The 21,242-nt window shown below is 34.5% G+C and overlaps 1 protein-coding gene across 1 annotated transcript in view; it reads left to right on the forward strand.

Moving 5' to 3' along the window:
* The window catches only part of LOC134249201 (plasminogen-like), a 38,584-nt gene extending 26,020 nt beyond the window's left edge, over positions 1–12,564 (forward strand). The window contains exons 3-4 of the mRNA XM_062731577.1: positions 11,977–12,159; positions 12,272–12,564. Coding sequence (XP_062587561.1) covers positions 11,977–12,159; positions 12,272–12,399 — 311 coding nt within the window. The 3' untranslated portion in view covers positions 12,400–12,564. The remainder of the gene's footprint in view (positions 1–11,976; positions 12,160–12,271) is intronic.
* Positions 12,565–21,242: the final 8,678 nt, after the last annotated feature.

The following is a 21,242-nucleotide window of genomic DNA, read 5'->3' on the forward strand; positions in this document are numbered from 1 at the left end:
CAAAGATCACTTTCCCCCCTAAATGAAAATAAAAAATGTTAATATTCCTACGCTCGCTCCCTCCTCAGCTTTTTTTTAACATGTTTGATAACAGAGAATATATAGGTCATTCTTCGGTTGATATTTTTTCACTGATGAATTGATTATACTAATATCAACAACTGTAGTAAAATCATGTTAATTGTTCGTTAATTATCATATAGTTTCATCTAAGAGAGAAAAAAATAATCATTCTGTGTGTGTAGTATATTAAATGACGGAATTTTCAATCCCCGAGCAGATTCCTGCACATGTGTAGATAAACTACACATCGGGAGAGTACCTGTAAAATGTGTAACAAAACCCGAACTGGCCGGGGATTTCTAAACTGACTGTCGTTTAATTTTTATGAATCAAAATTTGTATTCATGTGATCTAATTATGAAAAAAAGTTCTGTCTGCCATCGTAACTTCGCTGTTTGCGGGAGTCCGTTTGACAACTCCATCGCACGTGTGTATAGCTGGCTAACTGGTCTTGCGGACATAGGTATGTGTACTGTTTGTTAGCATGGTTAGGAGATTGGGTGACCGTAATGCTACGGACTCACGAAATTTACACAAGTTCTAACTGGACAGTGCAGTTTTATCTATATATTCGATCAATGCATACTATCTTTGCAAGATATATAACTGTATTCAGCGGCAGCTCACACATATTGGTCCGACCAAAATAATTCCATCATGATAAGTAGATACAACATTATTGTTCATGATAAGAGTAAAGTTGTGTATATCATACGTTAAAGAAATCAAAAATAACGTCAAAATATCATTAGAAAGTCACTTTCCCCCCGAAATGCAAATAAAAAATATCAATATTCCTACGCTCGCTCCCTCCTCAGCCTTTTTTTTTTACGTGTTTGATAACAGAGAATAATTAGGTCATTCTTCGATTCATATCTTTTCACCAATGAATTGATAATACTATATCAACAATTGTATTAAGTACATATTTATAGTCCGTTAATTATCATACAATTTGTTCTTAAAGAAAAAATTAATCATTCTGTGTGTGTGTATTATTAAATGACGGAATTTTCAATCCCTGGCCTGCTCGTGTGTACACTTTGTAAACTGTAGGGTATGTGTGGCAAAACGAGAACTGCATGGGTTGGAGATTCGGGTTCGTGTTGAAGTTCAGCATACCATTATATATAGAACTTGAATAATGTAAGTAATTTCTGCGACAAATATATTAGTATATTTCAGTTATTTTCAAAACAAAAAAGGTTTTCCATGTTTTCAGTTTAGAATTTTCCGACCCGGTCCTGATTTTCCCAACACGGCCATTTTAAACACAAGTTGTTGCAGATGCAAATGTTAGAACAAACTATATAAAGTTCAACAGGGATTGTATAATTTTTATTAATCAGAATTCGTATTTATATGATCTAATTAAGAAAAGAAAAGTTTTGTCTGGCACCGTAACTTCTCGGCAAAACAAAACGTGTTTCTCCGAGCTCGCTGGATGCGTGTGACAGCTCCATTGCACGTGTGTAGACCAAGGCTACAGGTACATGTAGGCCTATGTGTACTGTTTGTTAGGAGACTGGGTGACCATAAAGCTATGGAATCACGATATTTACAACAGTTCCATAATTAGACAGTGCAGTTTTTTTTTTATTAATGTCATTATAAACACTGTTAAACATATTAAATCTAACAGTCGAATATCTTTGGATATGGGGTAACCCATATCTATTCTTGTTTTTATAAATGTCATTAAACACTGTTAAACATATTAAATCTAAAAGTCGAATATCTTTGGATGTGGGGTAACCCATATCTATTCTTGTTTATATGTAACACTGGACTTGATCGAGCTATAAAGTCTGAACCCCTGAGAAAAACCATGCACTCAACAATTTGTTGCTACAGGTTTGTTTAGATAACGATCAGCTTCGGTTCAAGGTCACTCTATATATAGGAATTCTAATTGGTATTCCTACAGCCAAATTATTTTTAGCCATTCTCCTTGTATTTTTTGGTGTGGGACTGAAGTTTTTGTTAGGAGTTTGGTGGAGCTTGATGTCTTGTATATGGATTTCTACATTGTATACTTAAATTAATGTGGTTGCATTGGCTGGGTTCGATAGGAGTATAGGTGCGTTCGAATGAGCTACTGGTATGTTATATAGCTGGGCTCTTAATTTGACAATTGTATTGTATGACTGGGTGCATGCCAAGACAACTTGTTTAAGTGCCCATGTACTGACAAAGATTTAACTGCAGGACCCCTTAAAATTGAAATCCACTCACATTTGTTTGAGAGTGCGCCTTGAGTCTGGGGAAATTCCAGCCGATAACTAGGATTCATGTAACAACCACAGTTCTAAATCAACCAAGGCCCAAGAACTATAGGGGGATCTATAGATTTCCGAAGACGATACTGCGTGACTTATTCAAACCCCAAGCGACCTGTATTGACAGACATAGGATATCCATTGTTTTATCTGGATGGGCAGATATGTAAATAGATGCACACTTGAGCATGATATCCATCCATTTTTTAATTGGAAATATTTTTGAGACATTTTCCTTTGTTACAATTTCTCTGTGCACTTAGAGTTAGTCCCCCCCCCCCCGCACCGTTTGAGTGGAAGCCGAGACTGTTATTCTACAAGCTGGAAACCTGTAGACACCAGTTCGAAAGTTGGTGTTAACATAAGTGATATAAGTTAACATTTTACACTTTACATTAGTAATATGCTTACCTGTATTGTTCCTATTAATTTGTGCATTTTTTTTTTAAGTTAAATAAATAGTCATCAGTTACAATGAAATAAAGCTGAAAAGAGTCAAATAGTCATAGATTTGCATGAAATAGAGTTATCAAATTATTATCAATTAGGCCTACATGATATTATTCTATAACTTTAAATTTTTTCACTTGCGACAAAGATGGCGGCTAGCACATGGTGATGCAAATTGACAAATTGAAATGCATCTGACCTGATCTAACTTAAACCTTTGTTATCGAATCGATACGTAAACAATACGAATCCATAAAAATAGTAATAGCAATTAAAACTTTTTAAGGCAAGAATCTATTTATAAAATTCTACATTTAGCCATTGTTTTCTCAAATTTGATTAACACCAACCTTGCAACTAGCGTGTAACCGGCAAAGAGAGACTTCGCAGCATGAGCACCTCCCTTTATACAATTGAAAGTTAGATAACTCGTGCCGAAACAAGGAGAGATAACTGCGCCAAAAATATTGCGCTGCCAAGATAAAAGCATCTTATTCGCATATGGGCGAGATAGATGCTATATTATTCCACTCTTTCCCAGGGTTATTAGTGTTACCTAAATACAACTTTTGACGTCACAGCACATTGTGTCATCAGTCGACGCTGAAACTTTCACCCTCTCTCCCTATCCCTGTCAAGCAATGGTTGAAAGATGTAAATAGGCAAAATGCAAAGGTGTGCATTTATCCTAACTACATGTATAATTATGTAAATAATCCGGGCCAGCGTTTTCTTTTCTTTTTTTTTTAAAGAGGTAATTTTGAAAATTCTTCAGTTTGCATTGTTATTTTGATTTTTTCTGCTGCTTTTTGTATTGTATTTTTTCAGAGCGTTTGTACAGCTAACTTCAATTTTACGGAAGAACACTTCGTTACGGTTGCCCCTTTTGTGTAACCCTTTACCAACCGTCAATGGACCTGCGGCTATTAGGCTTACCAGTAGGACTTCTGACTTCATTGTCATTTAACTGACTATTTTAAATGCATTTTGGACTAGTCACGAAAGCTGAACATCTGTTCCCAGGGTTCCCTTTGCATTTTAGGGATGTCATTACAAGGCAATGTATTGATGCCTTGGCTCCCTCATTTAAGCGGCCGTGGCCCTTTCAGCCAAATAAAATAGTTTCTTTATTTTTTTTTTTTTTTTTTTTGCTTGTTTGTCATTGAATGCAATAAGGCAACGAGTGCATTGGGCAATCCCTGTTATTTTCAAGTGTTTTTCATCTTTTGATAATGGCTGGCTAACAATTGTGATTTGCGTTCAAAAAATAAATAAAATTTATAAAAACACTCGGACTATCAGTCCTAAATGATACTGTAATCAATTTACAAGTATCATTTTTTCATATAAAAAGCTCTGACACAGGTGTGTATTTATATAAGCTAAGTGGAAGTGTTTTACATATTGCGTATATAAAAATTTGATTTGGAGAATTCAAAATTAACAAATGTTTGAGAGTAAGGGCCATTTACTAGCTTGCGACTAATTAAGAAGGAACATTGCCAGATTACCCCCCCCCCCACTCACATTTCCTCACTGGGATGTTTTTCTTTACCGTTTTTTAATAAAGTGATCAAATGCATGTGTTATGTTTGAAATCTTACTGAACATGAAAATCCTTAAAATACAGGAAATAATATTTTATCACTCGCTTTATTGTCGCTGCGTGCTAGTTCTCATGCCCGACGAATGTTCATTCTGGTTTTGTGGGCAGAATTAGTGTAAAAAAAATTGCTGGTCATCCTAATATGTATCCGCTTTCAGTTAAAATTAAAATTTCATTTTGCATCTATCTCACCCTTAGATCTTGCATATTCCAATGTCAAAATATTTATATTTTGTATTGTTAACGTGATTACGGTAAACATAAGACGTTGTGGACATAAATATCGTCATAAACGCAACGTTTTGGCATTAAAACATTAAACTTTGAAATTATTTAGCAAAAAATCTAACGAGAAGACATATTGATTTTTTTATATCAATAGTTTTGATTTAACCTCATCTTGACATTTTGAAATTCTTGACTAATTCGTCTATGCCTTTAAAAAGTTATGCAACCTCTTTAAGAGAAACTCTTTCTGCAAAATTGGCTTAAAACGTCAATTTTCATATATTTCAATGGTAAAGCGTAAAAATAGTACTAAAAACGACACCGCGTTTATAGTAATATAGCATCAAAACTACGTAGGCAAATTCAACAAAATTTACAGATAGTATGCCATAAATTCTAGGAAACATTATATCAAATTTTAAGGGTATGTTTTTTCGCAAGAATTTTGACGCGGTAAACCCGTGACCTACCTTAAGCTATATGGTATATCGAGATTATTTTTGAGTAAAATAAAGTTAATATTCTTATATTACATTGTATTACTATCCGATAGATTGATTTTGGAATTAGCACTAACTTTAACTGGTAATTTTTAAAAGTAAATTTTCAAATAAATTGAATTTTTGACCAATCAAAGAAGGATTTCCGCAAAGACTTTCAAGTGGAATGTAAACTTCTGGCTCCCCTTTAGCAATTTCTTGCATTGGTGAAGCAGTAGATCAAACTTGACGCATGATTTTTAATATTTGCATGAGCGATGCACCCTTCTGGTTGCACTATCCATAAGTTTAGATTTCGAAAAACGGGAAGAACATAGTTGCAGGGAATTTATTTTACGGAGTTCCCCCTCTTTACATTCGACAGTGTAAAAAAAAAATATCAAGAAAACATATATAAAGATCATTTCTATAAAATAGTAGGGGTCAAATTTGTATGGGGTCATTTTTCAACGTGGGTGGTGTCGTAGAATTACTGGTTTGGAATGTTTTTCTACGGTCGAAAAATTACCGTACATATACTTGTCGTAGAATATTGCCCCTGGGTCATTTTTCTACGAAGAAAAGTGACCCTTGGTCAATATTATACGGGGGTCACTTTTCGTCGTTACACCAGCCGCCAGGAGGCAGTGGGTTATTTGATTACAAAGAATACGGTATTACATTATTGAAGTTTTTTTTATTGACAATTTACCTATAGATCCATTAAACAACGTACCTACCTCAACGACCATCTATTAGTGGACTTTTGTTGACTTTTACAGTTGACAGCTCACTTTTACACTAAGACAATGTACGGTAGTTCTTTTACGATATACATGCAAGATTTAAGGATGCTCTAAACACTGCACACTAAAGAGCTCGATTTATTGGGTAGTTTTATAATTAGAGTGACCTGTCCGTATATGTAATATTTATGAAATTGCTATTCCACCGTTAATTTCATAATTTATAATAGATTAGAATATTTTTGCCATTATATAAGACCAAGAGTAAGAAATTTAATTAATTATTTTCATGAAATTCCCATATCTAAGTAAACAATAGTGATTTATCGCCCAATCTCAATTTTACCAACTATATCGAAAGTTTTAGAGAAGCATGTAGCAGAAAATATACGCATCTTTACTTCACACTTTGATCTATTAATGAAAGCACAATCTGGATTTAGAGAATTTCACTCATGTCAGACAGCTCTCACAAAACTAACTGATAATTGGCTGCATGCAATAGATCAAGGAAATTTCGTTGGCATTACTTATTTGGATTTTAGCAAAGCATTTGATCTTGTAAATCATGATATACTTATTAGTAAACTCAAATGCTACCACTTTGATCCCACATCAATAAAATGGTTTCAATCATATTTAAATGATCGAACTCAAGGTGTAAAAATTGGTGCGTACACATCTGAATCACTGCCCGTCACAGCAGGTGTGCCACAGGGCTCTATTTTAGGTCCCTTGTTATTTCTGTTATATATCAATGATTTACCATTATCTGTTGAACATTGTAATGTTGATATGTTTGCTGATGACGAGATAACTAAGTCATTATAACGAGATAACTAACTCGTTATAACGAGATAACTAACTCGTTATAACGAGATAACTAACTCGTTATAACGAGATAACTAACTCGTTATAACGAAGATAATTAACTCGTTATAACGAAATACTAACTCGTTATAACGAGATAATTAACTCGTTATAACGAGTTAATTTTTTTTATCTTCTCAGAAATGAGCCTATATATCCGGCTTTCGTACGTACCCTATGTTGTAAATGAATGAAAAAGTCTCAATATGCATATCTTTATATGATATATTTTTCTCCAAGTCCAAAAAAAAAAAACAGTTTCTGTTAGTGTTTAGAGTCTCCTTAATTAAAAGAGAAAAAAAACTTTACGAGGCCGAGTCTAATTATTTCTGCCCTAGGGATTTTGATAACTTTTTGACAATTAATTATACCCCACGCAACTAGTTGCGGGAGGTATAATGTTTTTGACTGGTCCGTCAGTCAGTCAGTCAGTCAGTCCGTCAGTCAGTCAGTCCTCTTTTTTTTTGTCAGCGCAACTCCTCATTAACCGCTGCACAGAATTTCGTGAAACTTTGCAGGTATTTAGGACACAATGTGTAGATATGCATATTACCAGGAAATTCCGATTCCATTATTTTTTCCGGGAATTTCCGCACTTTTAACTTAGGATTTGGCCATACCTTGTATATAGAGATGATAAGTGCAACTCCTCATAAACCGCTGCACAGAATTTCGTCAAACTTTGCAGGCATTTAGAACACAATGTGTAGATGTGCATATTACCAGGAAATTCCGATTCCATTATTTTTTCCGGGAATTTCCGCACTTTTAACTTAGGCATTTGGCCATACCTTGAATATATAGATGAACAGTTTGTCAGCACAACTCCTCATAAACCGCTGCACAGAATTTCGTCAAACTTTGCAGATATTTAGGACACAATATGTAGATGTGCATATTACCGGGAAATTCCGATTCCATTATTTTTACCGGGAATTTCCGCACTTTTAATTTGGGCATTTGGCCATACCTTGAATATAGAGATGAACAGTTTGTCAGCGCAACTCCTCATAAATCACTGCACAGAATTTCGTCAAACTTTGCAGGGATTTAGAACACAATGTGTAGATGTGCATATTACCAGGAATTTTGATTCCTTTACTTTTTCCAGGAATTTCCGTACTTTTACACGTAGATTTTTGGCCATATCTTTAATATAGAGATAAACAGTTTGTCAGCGCAACTCCTCATAAATTACTGCACACAATTTCGTCAAACTTTGCAGGCATTTAGAACACAATGTGTCGATGTGCATATTACCGGGAAATTCCGATTCCTTTATTTTTCTGGGAATTTCCACACTTGCCATATTTTAAATATAGAGATGAACAGTTTGTCAGCACCACTCCTCTTAAACTGTTTTACATAGTTTCGTCAACCTATGCTGATATTTATAAAATATTCCATTATTTTATCCCAAAGAGTTTTGACTATTATTAAAGAAAATTCCCCCCCCCCCCCCACTTCAAATTAATGTGTGGATTTGTATATTGCCAAGAAATTTTGATCCATTATATATCTAGAAACGTCATTCCACATTTAAATGTCCTCATATGCAAGACATTTTGATGAGAAGATTTTTTGCAATTATTGCCCTTTTTGATCTATACTATGTATTTAAAGTGCACTGTGCCTTTCATTATGTGTTTCACCGTCAAGTTATGGGGGAGCGTGGGGTATGTGAGCTAGCTCACTTTTTCTTTCATTTTTACTGTAATATTAATTGTTTTAGGATTAAAAAATCGAAATCAATGTTTACCACTCCGATTTCTAAGTGGGCCATCTTAAATGTTGTCAAACTTTACTCTTGGATCCTATGGGAATTTGTTGGAAAATCGCCAAATTTTTACATTTTTTTCCATATTTTTTGTACTTCTGCTCTAGGGATTTCTTATTCATTTAAGTAAATGAAAGTTAATGTAAAAAGTCATCAAATAGCGAATTTTCAAAAAAGTTCACCATCTCGATTGGTCTAGGTAGTAATTACTAAGTTTATTTTTTCGAAGTCAAATACCTCTAAAATTGCCATATTACGCTATAAATACATATCTTTGCTGATGAATTTTCGGTGCATACAATTTTTTTTCGGAAAAAAAAAAACAATTTTCGATTGCTAGTATGTTTCTTGGGAAGTTCTGTCATGAGTTTATAGTATAATATCCATGAACTTCTTGAACATACAAACGAGTCCTGCGTCATTCTTCGGCGTCATGCATTGCTTACAAAATCCGAAAACGGTGACGTTGTTAGATCCATTTCAACGTTCTTTTTCCAATAATTGTAGTTAAATCAAATTTTCAGATCAGTACGAGTTACAAATAATGTCTATTTTGTATTAAAATTAAAATTATTTTTAAAGGTGTACTGTCACACAAATGACAGCTTGAAATTAAAAAGCTGCACAAAGTGATGTGCACTCGAATTAGACTCGGCCTCATTAAAGTGCCCCTATCACCATACCTATGACCACTAGAAAGGTTATCTTATGTATTATCAATTCTATTCCTCCTTACATGATACAAGTTTAAATTTCCAAGTATAGCGTCAACTGTAGAAGTCTGTGCTACTCGTAAGGTCCAGTATACGCTAAACACTGGAAATTATGGAACGCCATAGCTGCCTTAAGGTATGGTACATAATGTAACATGGTGTGTTCTATATAATAAAGGGTTGAATCAATATAATAAATGGTCACCACTTCTTGTTAAAGGGTGAAGCTCACAAAATACATGGTGTGTTTAATATAATAAAGGGTCGGTTCTTTATGTTAAATGGTCATCATTCCTTGTTAAATGACGAAGCGCACATAATACAAGGTGTGTTAAATATAATAAATGGTCACCTCTACTAGTTATAGGGTGAAATATACAAATTAAATGGTGCATTCGATATAATAACGGGTCGATTTAGTTTGTTAAATGGTCGCTGCTAATTTTTATAGGGTGAAGTATACAAATTAAATGGTGCATTCGATATAACAACGGGTCGATTTAAAATGTTAAATGGTCGCTGTTACTAGTTATAGGGTGAAATATACAAATGAAATGGTGCATTCGATATAATAACGGGTCGGTTTAATATGTTAAATGGTCGCCGCTTCTTGTTTTAGAGTCAATGGTAGATAAATGGTGTGTTCTACTAAGTAAATGATTGGTTTATCATGTTAAATGGTTACTGCTACTTGTAATAGGATAAAATACACATAATAAATATTTGAAATAAGTCAAATAACACATTAAAAAATGCGTCAAGTACAATTTTCACGCATTGTTCAGCTAATTTACATGGTTTCAAAGAAGGCACATTAAATTTTAGATATGATAAATTAATTAACTGGTGTTAGAGAGGGATTTCAAAGACACAGTTCTCCTTAATAAAAAAAAGGAAGAAAAATATTAAGAATGAGTAGGCCGGGTGAAATTTTGAAAAGAAAATGGGACGAACTAATCCTTTGTAGAACTGGCTGATGGAACAAAAATGTCTCGTGTTTTTAAATATGTATCACTATCAAGTACGATTGCAAAAAAAAAAATAAAAACGGCTAATGGTAGGGGAAGGAGAGCTAAGTGTCAGGCGCATATGCGGTCCAGGATTTTTTTTTCGAGGGGAGGGGACTAACCCAGTAAAAGAAACATTCATTCCTGACATCTCTTGACAAGCATTAAAAAAAAAACAAAAGCAAAAAAAGGAAAAAAAACGCAAACCCGTTTTTCAAAAGTGAAAAAACTATTTCCGGGGGGGGGCACCTCTCATGAGTGTTACTTCTCTTTTCTCCGTACGTTTAACGAAAGGGGGGGGGGGTAAAAATTGAAAGCCGTCAATAATTTACAGGTTTAAATTTGAAAAAAAAACTATTGGGGGGGAGGATCTTTCTCTAACTTTTCGAAATATTCTTTATTAAATACTTTACAGTGGGACAATCTTTACTTCAACCAAGCTGCAACAAAAAATGTGTGTGTGTGTGGGGGGGGGGGCATTGGAATGAAAAAAATCCAATCGGTTCGCTTTCCCCCCCGTACCACAGACATACATAGATATCTTGATATTTTATTGTTTCAGATTGAATTGACTAATTCTGAGATGTGATGGGGCTGGACGTTGTTTGCTTCTTTATTTTTTTCTATTTTTATTGTGTGTTTTTTTTTTCTTTTGAAACTGTGTAAAATTAGCTACACATATTGACACAACTTTACCCTTTTTTTAAAATATTTCACCCTACAAAAGGTAGCAGTGACCAATTAACATAACAAACCGACCCTTTATTATATTGATTGCACCATTTAATTTGTGCATGTATATACTTCACCCTATAACAAGTAGCGGCGACCATTTAACATATTAAACTGACCCGTTATTATATCGAATGCACCATTTAATTTGTATACTTCACCCAATAACTAGTAGCGGCGACCAATAAACATATTAAACCGACCTGTTATTATATCGAATGCACCATTTCATTTGTTTATTTCACCCTATAACTAGTAACGGCGACCATTTAACATATCAAATCGACCCGTTGTTATATCGAATGCACCATTCAATTTGTATACTTCACCCTATAACAAGTAGCAGCGACCATTTAACAAACTAAATCGACCCGTTATTATATCGAATGCACCATTTCATTTGTATATTTCACCCTATAACTAGTAACGGCGACCATTTAACATATCAAATCGACCGGTTGTTATATCGAATGCACCATTTAATTTGTATACTTCACCCTATAACAAGTAGCAGCGACCATTTAACAAACTAAATCGACCCGTTATTATATCGAATGCACCATTTAATTTGTATATTTCACCCTATAACTAGTAGCGGTGACCATTTATTATATTAAACACACCTTGTATTATGTGCGCTTCGCCCTTTAACAAGGAATGGTGACAGTTTAACATAAAGAACCGACCCTTTATTATATCAAACACACCATGCATTTTGTGCGCTTACCCTTTAACAAGAAGTGGTGACCATTTATTATATTGATTCAACCCTTTTTTATATAGAACACACCATGTAACATTATGTACCATACCTTAAGGCAGCTATGGCGTTCCATCGGAAATACTTCTTATATGTATGTCTTGAACCTTCACATTTTATACACGTGTTTTCCTGTTCAGTAATTTATCAGAAGACTGTGTCTAGTCCCCTGTGACTCTTGTTTTAAAGTGCATGATTAAAAAATATACATACTGCAGTAATATATATAATGCATTTGTAGAAGCAAAGTTTCAATGATATTTCAGGAACATACCCAAATCTCCTGAAATATGCGCAAATTCCTATTGTAAACCAGGGGACCTGCAAAAGACTTTACAACCAGGGAGGCTACAACATAACGGACAGCATGTTTTGTGCCGGTAACATTACAGGAGGGTCTGATACCTGTGATGGAGACAGCGGTGGTCCTCTGGTCTGTGAAATCAACGGTAAGCTACATAAGAGAGTGACAATTGATGCGATGTTTTGTGTCCAAATTAGCCATGACTTAAATTCCCTTTTTAAATTGTAATTTTATGCTTTGTATATCTTTTCTCCTAGGGAAATACGCTGTATTGGGTGTAACTTCGTGGGGACACGCTGACGGCTGTGGGCTTCCAAATTTTCCAGGGGTGTATGCCAATGTCAAAAGTCTTCTGCGGTGGATCAGAAAAACCCTTGCTGAATAATATTCAGTGTATCTTCGGAATCCTTTTCATTTTGACATATTGTTACATGCAGTTACCTGAGTGCACTATTGATTTAAATTTTGTAACAATCTTCATCATATTTTCCAAACATCTCAGGAATAAATTGTTAACGTAATCATGAATAAATGCATCTAATAAAAAGTAGTAAGTAATGTTTGTTATTTGATTTTATGATTAAGGATATACAGTATATCTTCATAAATCAGTCCTCTGCCTTGAATTCTATAAACATTGATGCATAGCTAAATCATTATTACAAAAATCGATTGTACAGAAGATGTTGCACATGTAGGTGGACGTAACAAGCAGATTTAATGTACTGTTAAAAATAAATTCAATGCGCTTTATAAGGTCTAAAGAAATGTGGATGAATTTTAGTTAGATTTATTGGCACCCACATACAACCATATATGCTAGTAACTTATTTGCATCCGTTGGCATTCGATAGAACTATTACGGAATTGGCCGAGCTGAATCTTCAGTATGTGAACAGAAAATAAAATTTACATCAATTCAAAGAAGCCATTGCAAGATAATTTAGGAATTTCTTTCTATACCAGTTCATTTACGACAGTTGGAAAAGCGGGATTAGTTGCCTAACGAATCTAGCTCATCTGGTATGCATAAATTACCTCATGTTTTCAATTGTCGTTAATATCCTAGATATTTTTTGTTCTTTGGATTTCTAGAACGAGTGAAAAAATATGCCCATGTTCACAACTATGCTATAATAAAATAAGCAACCAAATTTAATACAGGAGCTCACAATGTTTTTCTTCCTTTAAATAATAGCTTCCTAATTAATGCTTAGTGTCCATGTCTAGATGTAATTAAAATTAGTTGTCTCTTATAGAGTAACTATGTTATAAAACTTGGTTACGTTTATTCTACGTTATTTTTTTTTATTTTCCATTGGCCCACGGAAAACATTGTAAATGTGTTAGAAGAATAACAATAATATATGAAAGAAGACAACAAAACATATTCTTGGATCTGAGGTGTATATTCGAGGGTTAATGTATGTCTAGATCTATGATATATAAAATGAGAAGTGACAATGTAAAAATAATTAATCAGAAACTTTGAAAAAAGGAAATACGAAAATATTTCTTCTCTGTATACATTTCATTATCATGATATCCTCCCTTTCCTTTCCCCAACTATACAGTTCCTCAGAATATGAAACCCCCTTTACCTCTCCCCCTTTCGGAGCGTGAACACATGGTGAATTGTTGTACCAGAATCAGTCTGAGGCAGCCAGTATATTATACATTCATAGACAGGGTTCGAGGGCAACATGCATTTTGTCGGACCCAAGAACCAAACTGTTTGCAGGAGACTGTTAGTTCGAGGGGTCGACGAAACACATTTTGCTACATCAGGGGAACACATTCGATCAATGTTTTGTTATACATTTTACTGTTTATAATGGTATTTTTTTTTATGAAATATTTGTTAATCCTCACTGCATTTAAAGACTGTCAATATCGTAAAGTTCTGACAGCTGACCCACTTTGACATAAACGGTACATTATCTCATCGAAAGATCCAACATCTCGCTTCACGGTCAAACACTTTATTTGACTATTTGACTGAAGAAAACGGTAGAAAGGTTATTCTTTTTAGTATAAATTTATATAACAATTTTTAAAGGTATAACAAAAATTACATATACAACTCACCTAAAAAATTTTGAATTTTAACAAGCAAAAAATGGGTGGTTGAAAGGAGGTAACAACAGTTTGACAACCAAATTTTATATTTTATTAACACAAATTAGCAAATAATAGTTACTATAATTTTGGTTTATACAATGTTAGCCTTATAGTTTTTTGGTATTAGACCTACACTCATAACTTTTACCTGATCTATTATCTGACAAAAATGTAAGTCAAATTCAGCATCCGAAGCAGGTCCATTTATGTGCATCCTAAGATTTATCATCCATGCAAGTTTGCTCATTATAGGGCTCATAGTTATTTGGAAATGAAACATCATCAATAACAAACATTTTCACTCATTCACAAAATGTAGGAGCCCGGTAGTATGCATCCTTAGATGTATCATCCATGCAAGTTGGTCAACGTAGGGCTTATATAGTTACTTTGAAATGAAACCTGCACCAAAAATGTTAACTTGCTCCAAAAACATTAACCTGGTCATTCCTTGGCTGAAATTACAACATCTGAAACATTGACTGGTACATGAAACACACAAGAACCATCTTCTATTCATGTCTAAACAATAAAGGACATAGAAGTACAAAGAAAAGTGCTCCCAAATACTTAACCTCTATACCTGGGACGCCGACACCGACATTGACGCCGAGATATTACACAAGCTCCCTTCGTTGAGATGAGCTAAACAGGTATTGGCAGTATAAAAGAGTTGAAAACAACACCAACTATGCATTTGACTTGAATTTGCGACTCCCCCTGCGATGTGCTTTCCCATACACGACTCCCTCTACGTAACCGTCACTGTCTAAGGAGAAAATGTCTTAATTATTATTTTTTTTTAAGTCTAGTCAAGAGTAAGTTGTTGCATTTAAAAGATAAACGTTTTCCCTCGCTATTTTAACTGTGAAAATCCCTACAAAAGCCGTAGATTGTACAAATCATGCATGTTTTTACCATCCGATCAACGTAAATATGAAAACTGTCAAATAGTTTCAAAGTGTTTGAGAAAACTAGACGTATATGACAGCCGGACAAATGACCAAAATAAACCTTAACTATTGCCATCTTCCGTCGGATATTTGTTTTTTGTAAATACATCTTACAAATACTAAAAAAAGACGTGACCCACATCTCTTCCGACTCCGAAGCGGTGAAAATCTACTCCCCCATACGTTGAAAACGACTCCCCCATACTTTTTAGCGACTCACCCACGTTACCCGTTGTATACATACGGTGTTTATACAGCTGGGTGTTGGCTAGTGTTTGTCAGATGAGGTCTGGACGCCGTGAATTATACTTTACCCAATGCATAGTGATCTTGGGTGTGCCTTTTATGTAATCCATGCTGTGTGAACTTGGGTGTCTACTGTTTCCCCTGCTTTGTGATCTTGGGATTCAGGGATGTTTTGTAGCGGCGTTGAGAGCAAGACCTGGGGGCCGACAGTATGATTTTTAATATATTCGATCAATGCATACTATGTATGCAAGATATATTACTGTATTCAGAGGCAGCTCACACAAATTTGTCCGACCAAAATAGTTCCATCATGATAAGTAGATACAACATTATTGTTCATGATAAGAGTAAAGTTGTGTATGTCATACGTTAAAGAAATCAAAAATAACGTCAAAATATTATTAGAAAATCACTTTCCCCCCGAAATGCAAATGAAAAATATCAATATTCCTACGCTGGCTCCCTCCTCAGCCTTTTTTGTTTGATAACAGAGAATAACAAGAAACATATTGACGCAAGCGTCAAAAATCGGCCGCAAACCAATTTATATAACCGTTGAAATTTATTTAGAAACTGAAATTTGCTGGTTTTTTTGTTTTTTGTTTTTTTTTTCTTTTTTAATTTTTGAATGTATATTTTTCTGTTAAAACATCCTCGTGACACAAAAAAAAATGCATGAGACAAGGCCGATTTTCTTCATGAATAATGTATGTACAATATTACATGTATAGGCAATATGAACTGTGCATAGTCCTCTGCGTCTCTGCACTCAGTTTGGTACAACTTAACGAACTCTGGTGAGTTTGCTGTTTAAGTAGTTTTTACATAAAACGTACAAAACTAAAGTTTAAACTTAGCTATAGTTTTACCTTAATAAAAACGCAACAAATATATAATATATGGGGCTCCTCTCTCTCTCTCTTAGAGGATATTAACCCCCCCCCCCAACTACTTCTAGATCCACCACTACATAACTTCTCTTTCAATCTCTTTGTTTTGGTGTTGAGATGTGGCGGGAAAGTGTTTGGCACATTGTAAAACGCGCTCTATCCTAGTCTCCTGGAAGAACATGTCGTAAAATTCTTTGCTTTTAAGAAATCAATATTTCATCATATTTTTGAAAAACATCTATAGGAAATGTTTAAATATACACTTCATTTCAAATAAATACAGCAGATCCTGTTTTAAAAAGAGAAGGTAAAATTGTTGATTTGCAACGCGGTCTTTGTTTTAGACTATGCCTAACACTCGTACCAATTTTCTCCGCACTTCAGTTATATCAGAGTTTGTCAATCAGGATTGGATGAAATATTTACCCCATTATTTATAAAATTTAATTTTACGATTATTGTGCCTTTTCTAAGCATTTAGACAATCTTTGTTAAATATTGACTCGCCAGCGATATGAATATGATGAATGTTGAATATTTTTATTTAAATTGTTAACTCCGCAGAAAAGCACAGCGACTTAAAACTTTCATATCATATAACCGACCGCCTCCTGGCGGCCGGTAATTAGGTCATTCATCGATTCATATCTTTTCACCGATGAATTGATAATACTATGTCAACAGTTGTATTAAGTTCATGTTTATAGTCCGTTAATTATCATACAATTTGTTCTTGAAGAAAAAATTCATCATTCTGCGTGTGTGTATTATTAAATGACGGATTTTTCAATCCCTGGCCTGCTCGTGTGTACACTTTGTAAACTGTAGGGTATGTGTGGCAAAACGAGAACTGGGTTGGAGATTCGGGTTCGTGCTGAAGTTCAGCATACCATTTTAAATAGAACTTGAATAATGTAAGTAATTTCTGCGACAAATACATTAGTATATTTCAGTTATTTAAAAAAAAGGTTTTCCATGTTTTCAGTTTAGAATTTTCCGACCCGGTCCTGATTTTCCTAACCCGGCCATTTTAAACACAAGTCGTTGCAGATGCAAATGTTAGAACAAACTATATATAGTTCAGTAGGGATTGATCAGAATTCGTATTTATATGATCTAATTAAGAAAAGAAAAGTTTTGTCTGCCATCGTAACTTCTTGGCAAAACAAAACGTGTTTCTCCGAGCTCGCTGGATGCGTTTGACAGTTCCATCGCACGTGTTTAGACCAATGCTAATGTTGGTCTTGCGAACACAGGTACATGTAGGCCTATGTGTACTGTTTGTTGGGAGACTGGGTGACCGTAATGCTATGGACTCATGATATTTACAACAGTTCCATAATTAGACAGTGCAGTTTTTAGCTCTACTGGTCAGAGACCAGAAGAGCTTATGCGATAGTAATGCGTCCGGCGTCCGTCCGTCTGTCTGTCTGTCTGTTAACAATTTTTCAAAACGCTACTCCTCCTACAGTTTTGGTCTGATTTCAATATAACTTGGCACACAAGTAGACTACACTAAGCTACATAGATTAGTGCATCGGTTTTTAATTTCGATGAACGGTGTTGCCATGGTTACTAAAAATATAATTTTTTATGAAATTCCTTTAAAATGCTACTCCTTCTACAGTTTTGGTCTGATTTCAATATTACTTGGCACAAAAGTAGACTACACTAAGATACAAAGAATAGTGCATCGGTTCTTAATTTCAATGAACGATGTTGCCATTGTTACTAAAAATAGAATTTTCTGTGAAATTCCTTTGAAACGCTACTCCTTCTACAGTTTTGGTTTTATTTCAATATAACTTAGCACACAAGTAGATTACACTAAGATAATAGAATAGTGCATTGGTTTTTGATTTCAATGAACCGTGTTGCCATGGTTACTAAAAATAGAATTTTCTGTGAAATTTTTTTAAAACGCTACTCCTTCTACAGTTTTGGTCCGATTTCAGTATAACTTGGCACACAAGTAGACTATACTAAGATTCATAGAATAGTGCATCGGTTTTTGATTGAACAATGAATGGTGTTGCTATGGTTACTAAAAATAGAATTTTTTGTGAAATTCCCTTAAAATGCTACTCCTTCTACAGTTTTAGTTTGATTTCAATATAACTTAGCACACAAGTAGACTACACTAAGATACATAGAATAGTGCATTGGTTTTTGATTTCGATGAACCGTGTTGCCATGGTTACTAAAAATAGAATTTTCTGTGAAATTCTTTTAAAACGCTACTCCTTCTACAGTTTTGGTCTGATTTCAGTATAACTTGGCACACAAGTAGTCTATACTAAGATTCATAGAATAGTGCATCGGTTTTTGATTTCAATGAATGGTGTTGCCATGGTTACTAAAAATAGAATTTTCTGTGAAATTCCCTTAAAATGCTACTCCTTCTACAGTTTTAGTTTGATTTCAATATAACTTAGCACACAAGTAGACTACACTAAGATACATAGAATAGTGCATTGGTTTTTGATTTCGATGAACGGTTTTACCATGGTTACTAAAAATAGAATTATCTGTGAAATTCCTTTAAAACGCTACTCCTTCTACAGTTTTAGTTTGATTTCGAAATAAGTTGGCTCACAAGTAAACTACACAAAGATTATAGTGAAAGATACATAAAATAGTGAAATGGTTTTTGATAAGTACAGACCAGTAGAGCTACAGTCTCGACAGAGACTTCTGGTTTTTTATTAACGTCATTATAAACACTGTTAAACATATTAAATCTAACAGTCGAATATCTTTGGATACGGGGTAACCCATATCTATTCTTGTTATGTATAAAATGCCACAGATCAGTGACCAAAATTGTATAGCTTTATTCGGACGTGAGGATTTGTTACGTAGTAAAGCTACTTATGATATGGTGGACCGGACGGGACACTATGGTGGACAACTTTGACAATATGGTGGACCATTGACGTGGTATGAAGTGTGAATCTGTCCAGTGATGACCATGATTGAACTTTTGACCGTATCTTCATATGTAGATAAATTTATTGTTAATTTTTAAAAATCCTGTTGTTTCTTGGTATACAGGAGGTCTTACAAAATAATATTTAATTTGGTTTGTAAGTTCTGATTTAAAACGAATCCATCACAACTTCAGGTCAGTTGTGACATTTTTGGTGGCAGCTGTGGGATAGACTTCCTGTTAGCCAAGTATACCTGCATTATTTTCATACGTTTTGTAAAAAAAAAAAGTTGAGTTGACAAAGAGTCTTTTTTTTAATTGTTTACTCGCAGGTTTCGTACAATATTTTTCATATGTACTTTGTTATTTTTTTTATTTTCACATTTGTTGTTTGTTGTTGCGTTGCATTTTGTAACAATGCAGTAAATACAATTACGAGAAAAGTTGGGTTTGCAAGGGCCTGATTTTTGCAAGGGTTTGTTGACAGAAAAGAGGGAGAATATTATGAAAGGATGGAAAGGGCAAAAATTTAAAGCTGGAGAATTAGCTGTGGATCCATTAGGTCTTGCTTCTCAATCGCTTGCTAAGTTACCAAAGTTACCTCCGTTTGATGAATCTAAAGATTGTATTGATTCATATTTACAGAGATTCGAAAGGTTTGCTTCATGTGCTAAGTGGGAACAGTCTTCATGGGCGATTAATCTTAGTGCTCTCCTGAAAGGTAAATCTCTTGAGGTGTAATCTAGGCTTCTTGTTTCAGGGGCTCTGAATTATGGTTCCTTAAAACAGGCGTTGTTAAGGCGTTTTCAACTGACGGAAGAGGGGTTTCGTGTCAAGTTCCGTTCCAGCAGTCCAGAACAGGGTGAGAATCAATCACAATTCTTTGCTAGGCTGAACAATTATGTAGAGAAATGATTGTCTTTAGCAGATAGTCCAAAAACATATGACGGTCTTAATATTTGTGTTTAAGAGAACAGTTTTTAAACAGTTGTAGTAACACCGTATACAACGGGTAACGCGGGGGAGTCGCTAAAAAGTATGGGGGAGTCGTTTTCAACGTATGGGGGAGTAGAATTTCACCGCTTCGGAGTCAGAAGCGATGTGGGTCACGTCTTTTTTCAGTATTTGTAAGATGCATTTACGAAAAAACAACTATCCCATGGAAGGTAGCAATAGTTCAGCTTTGTCTTGGTCATTTGTCTGGCTATCAAATACGTCTTGTTTTCTCAAACACTTCGAAACTATACGACAGACTTCATATTTACGTTGAGCGAGTGGTTAAAACATGCATAATTTGCACAATCTACAGCTTGTATAGGGAGTTTGGTAGTTTAAACAGGAAAAGCAAACGTTTCTCTTTTAAATACAACAATTAGAACTTGTCTAGACATTATCAAAATTAACAATTAAGACATTTTATCTTCAGACAGTGATTGTTACGTAGGAGGGAGTCGTCTCTGGAAAAAACACAACGCATGGGGGAGTCGCAAAATGAAGTCAAATATATACTTGGTGTTGTTTTCATGTTTTTTTTATACTTCCAATACCTTTTTGATTTACTCGTCAATATCAGTAAATTGACATTTGGTTTATTCCTCAAATATGAGCTGCATTTTTGAACATTTCATTTTGCTGTTAGAATATGTTACTATGATAAATGTGTATGTAACTTAAACCTTTATGATCAATAAAGCAGAAGAAAGACCTCAAAATTCAATCCTAAATACGATTTTATAAAAGAATTCATTATTGTACATGACGACAATAATGTAATTTTGATCCAATCGAAATTTATATATACTAGTAGTTCTTCCATCACAAATATGAACATCAGGAGCCCGTTTCATCAAAGGTCGTACGCCCAGCCGTAGCGATACGCCGGTGTAAATTCAGGACTAACACGAAGAGTTGCGTTTCATTAAAGAGCGTATCGTTACACCTGACTAAATTTAGGCCAAAATTCTACGTCTACTCATGGGTAGGCGTAAGTTTGGGCGTAAAGTTTAAATTAAGTAATTTAACTAATTTTAAAACAAGTAAGCGAATTCTAAAGAAAAAGTACGGTTCTAAGAAGTCTTTTAAATAC

This window comes from Saccostrea cucullata, unplaced genomic scaffold (assembly GCF_032062105.1).
Source record: "Saccostrea cucullata isolate Sc308-1 unplaced genomic scaffold, CSIRO_AGI_Scuc_v1 ctg1786, whole genome shotgun sequence".
Classification (NCBI taxonomy): Eukaryota; Metazoa; Mollusca; class Bivalvia; order Ostreida; family Ostreidae; genus Saccostrea; species Saccostrea cuccullata.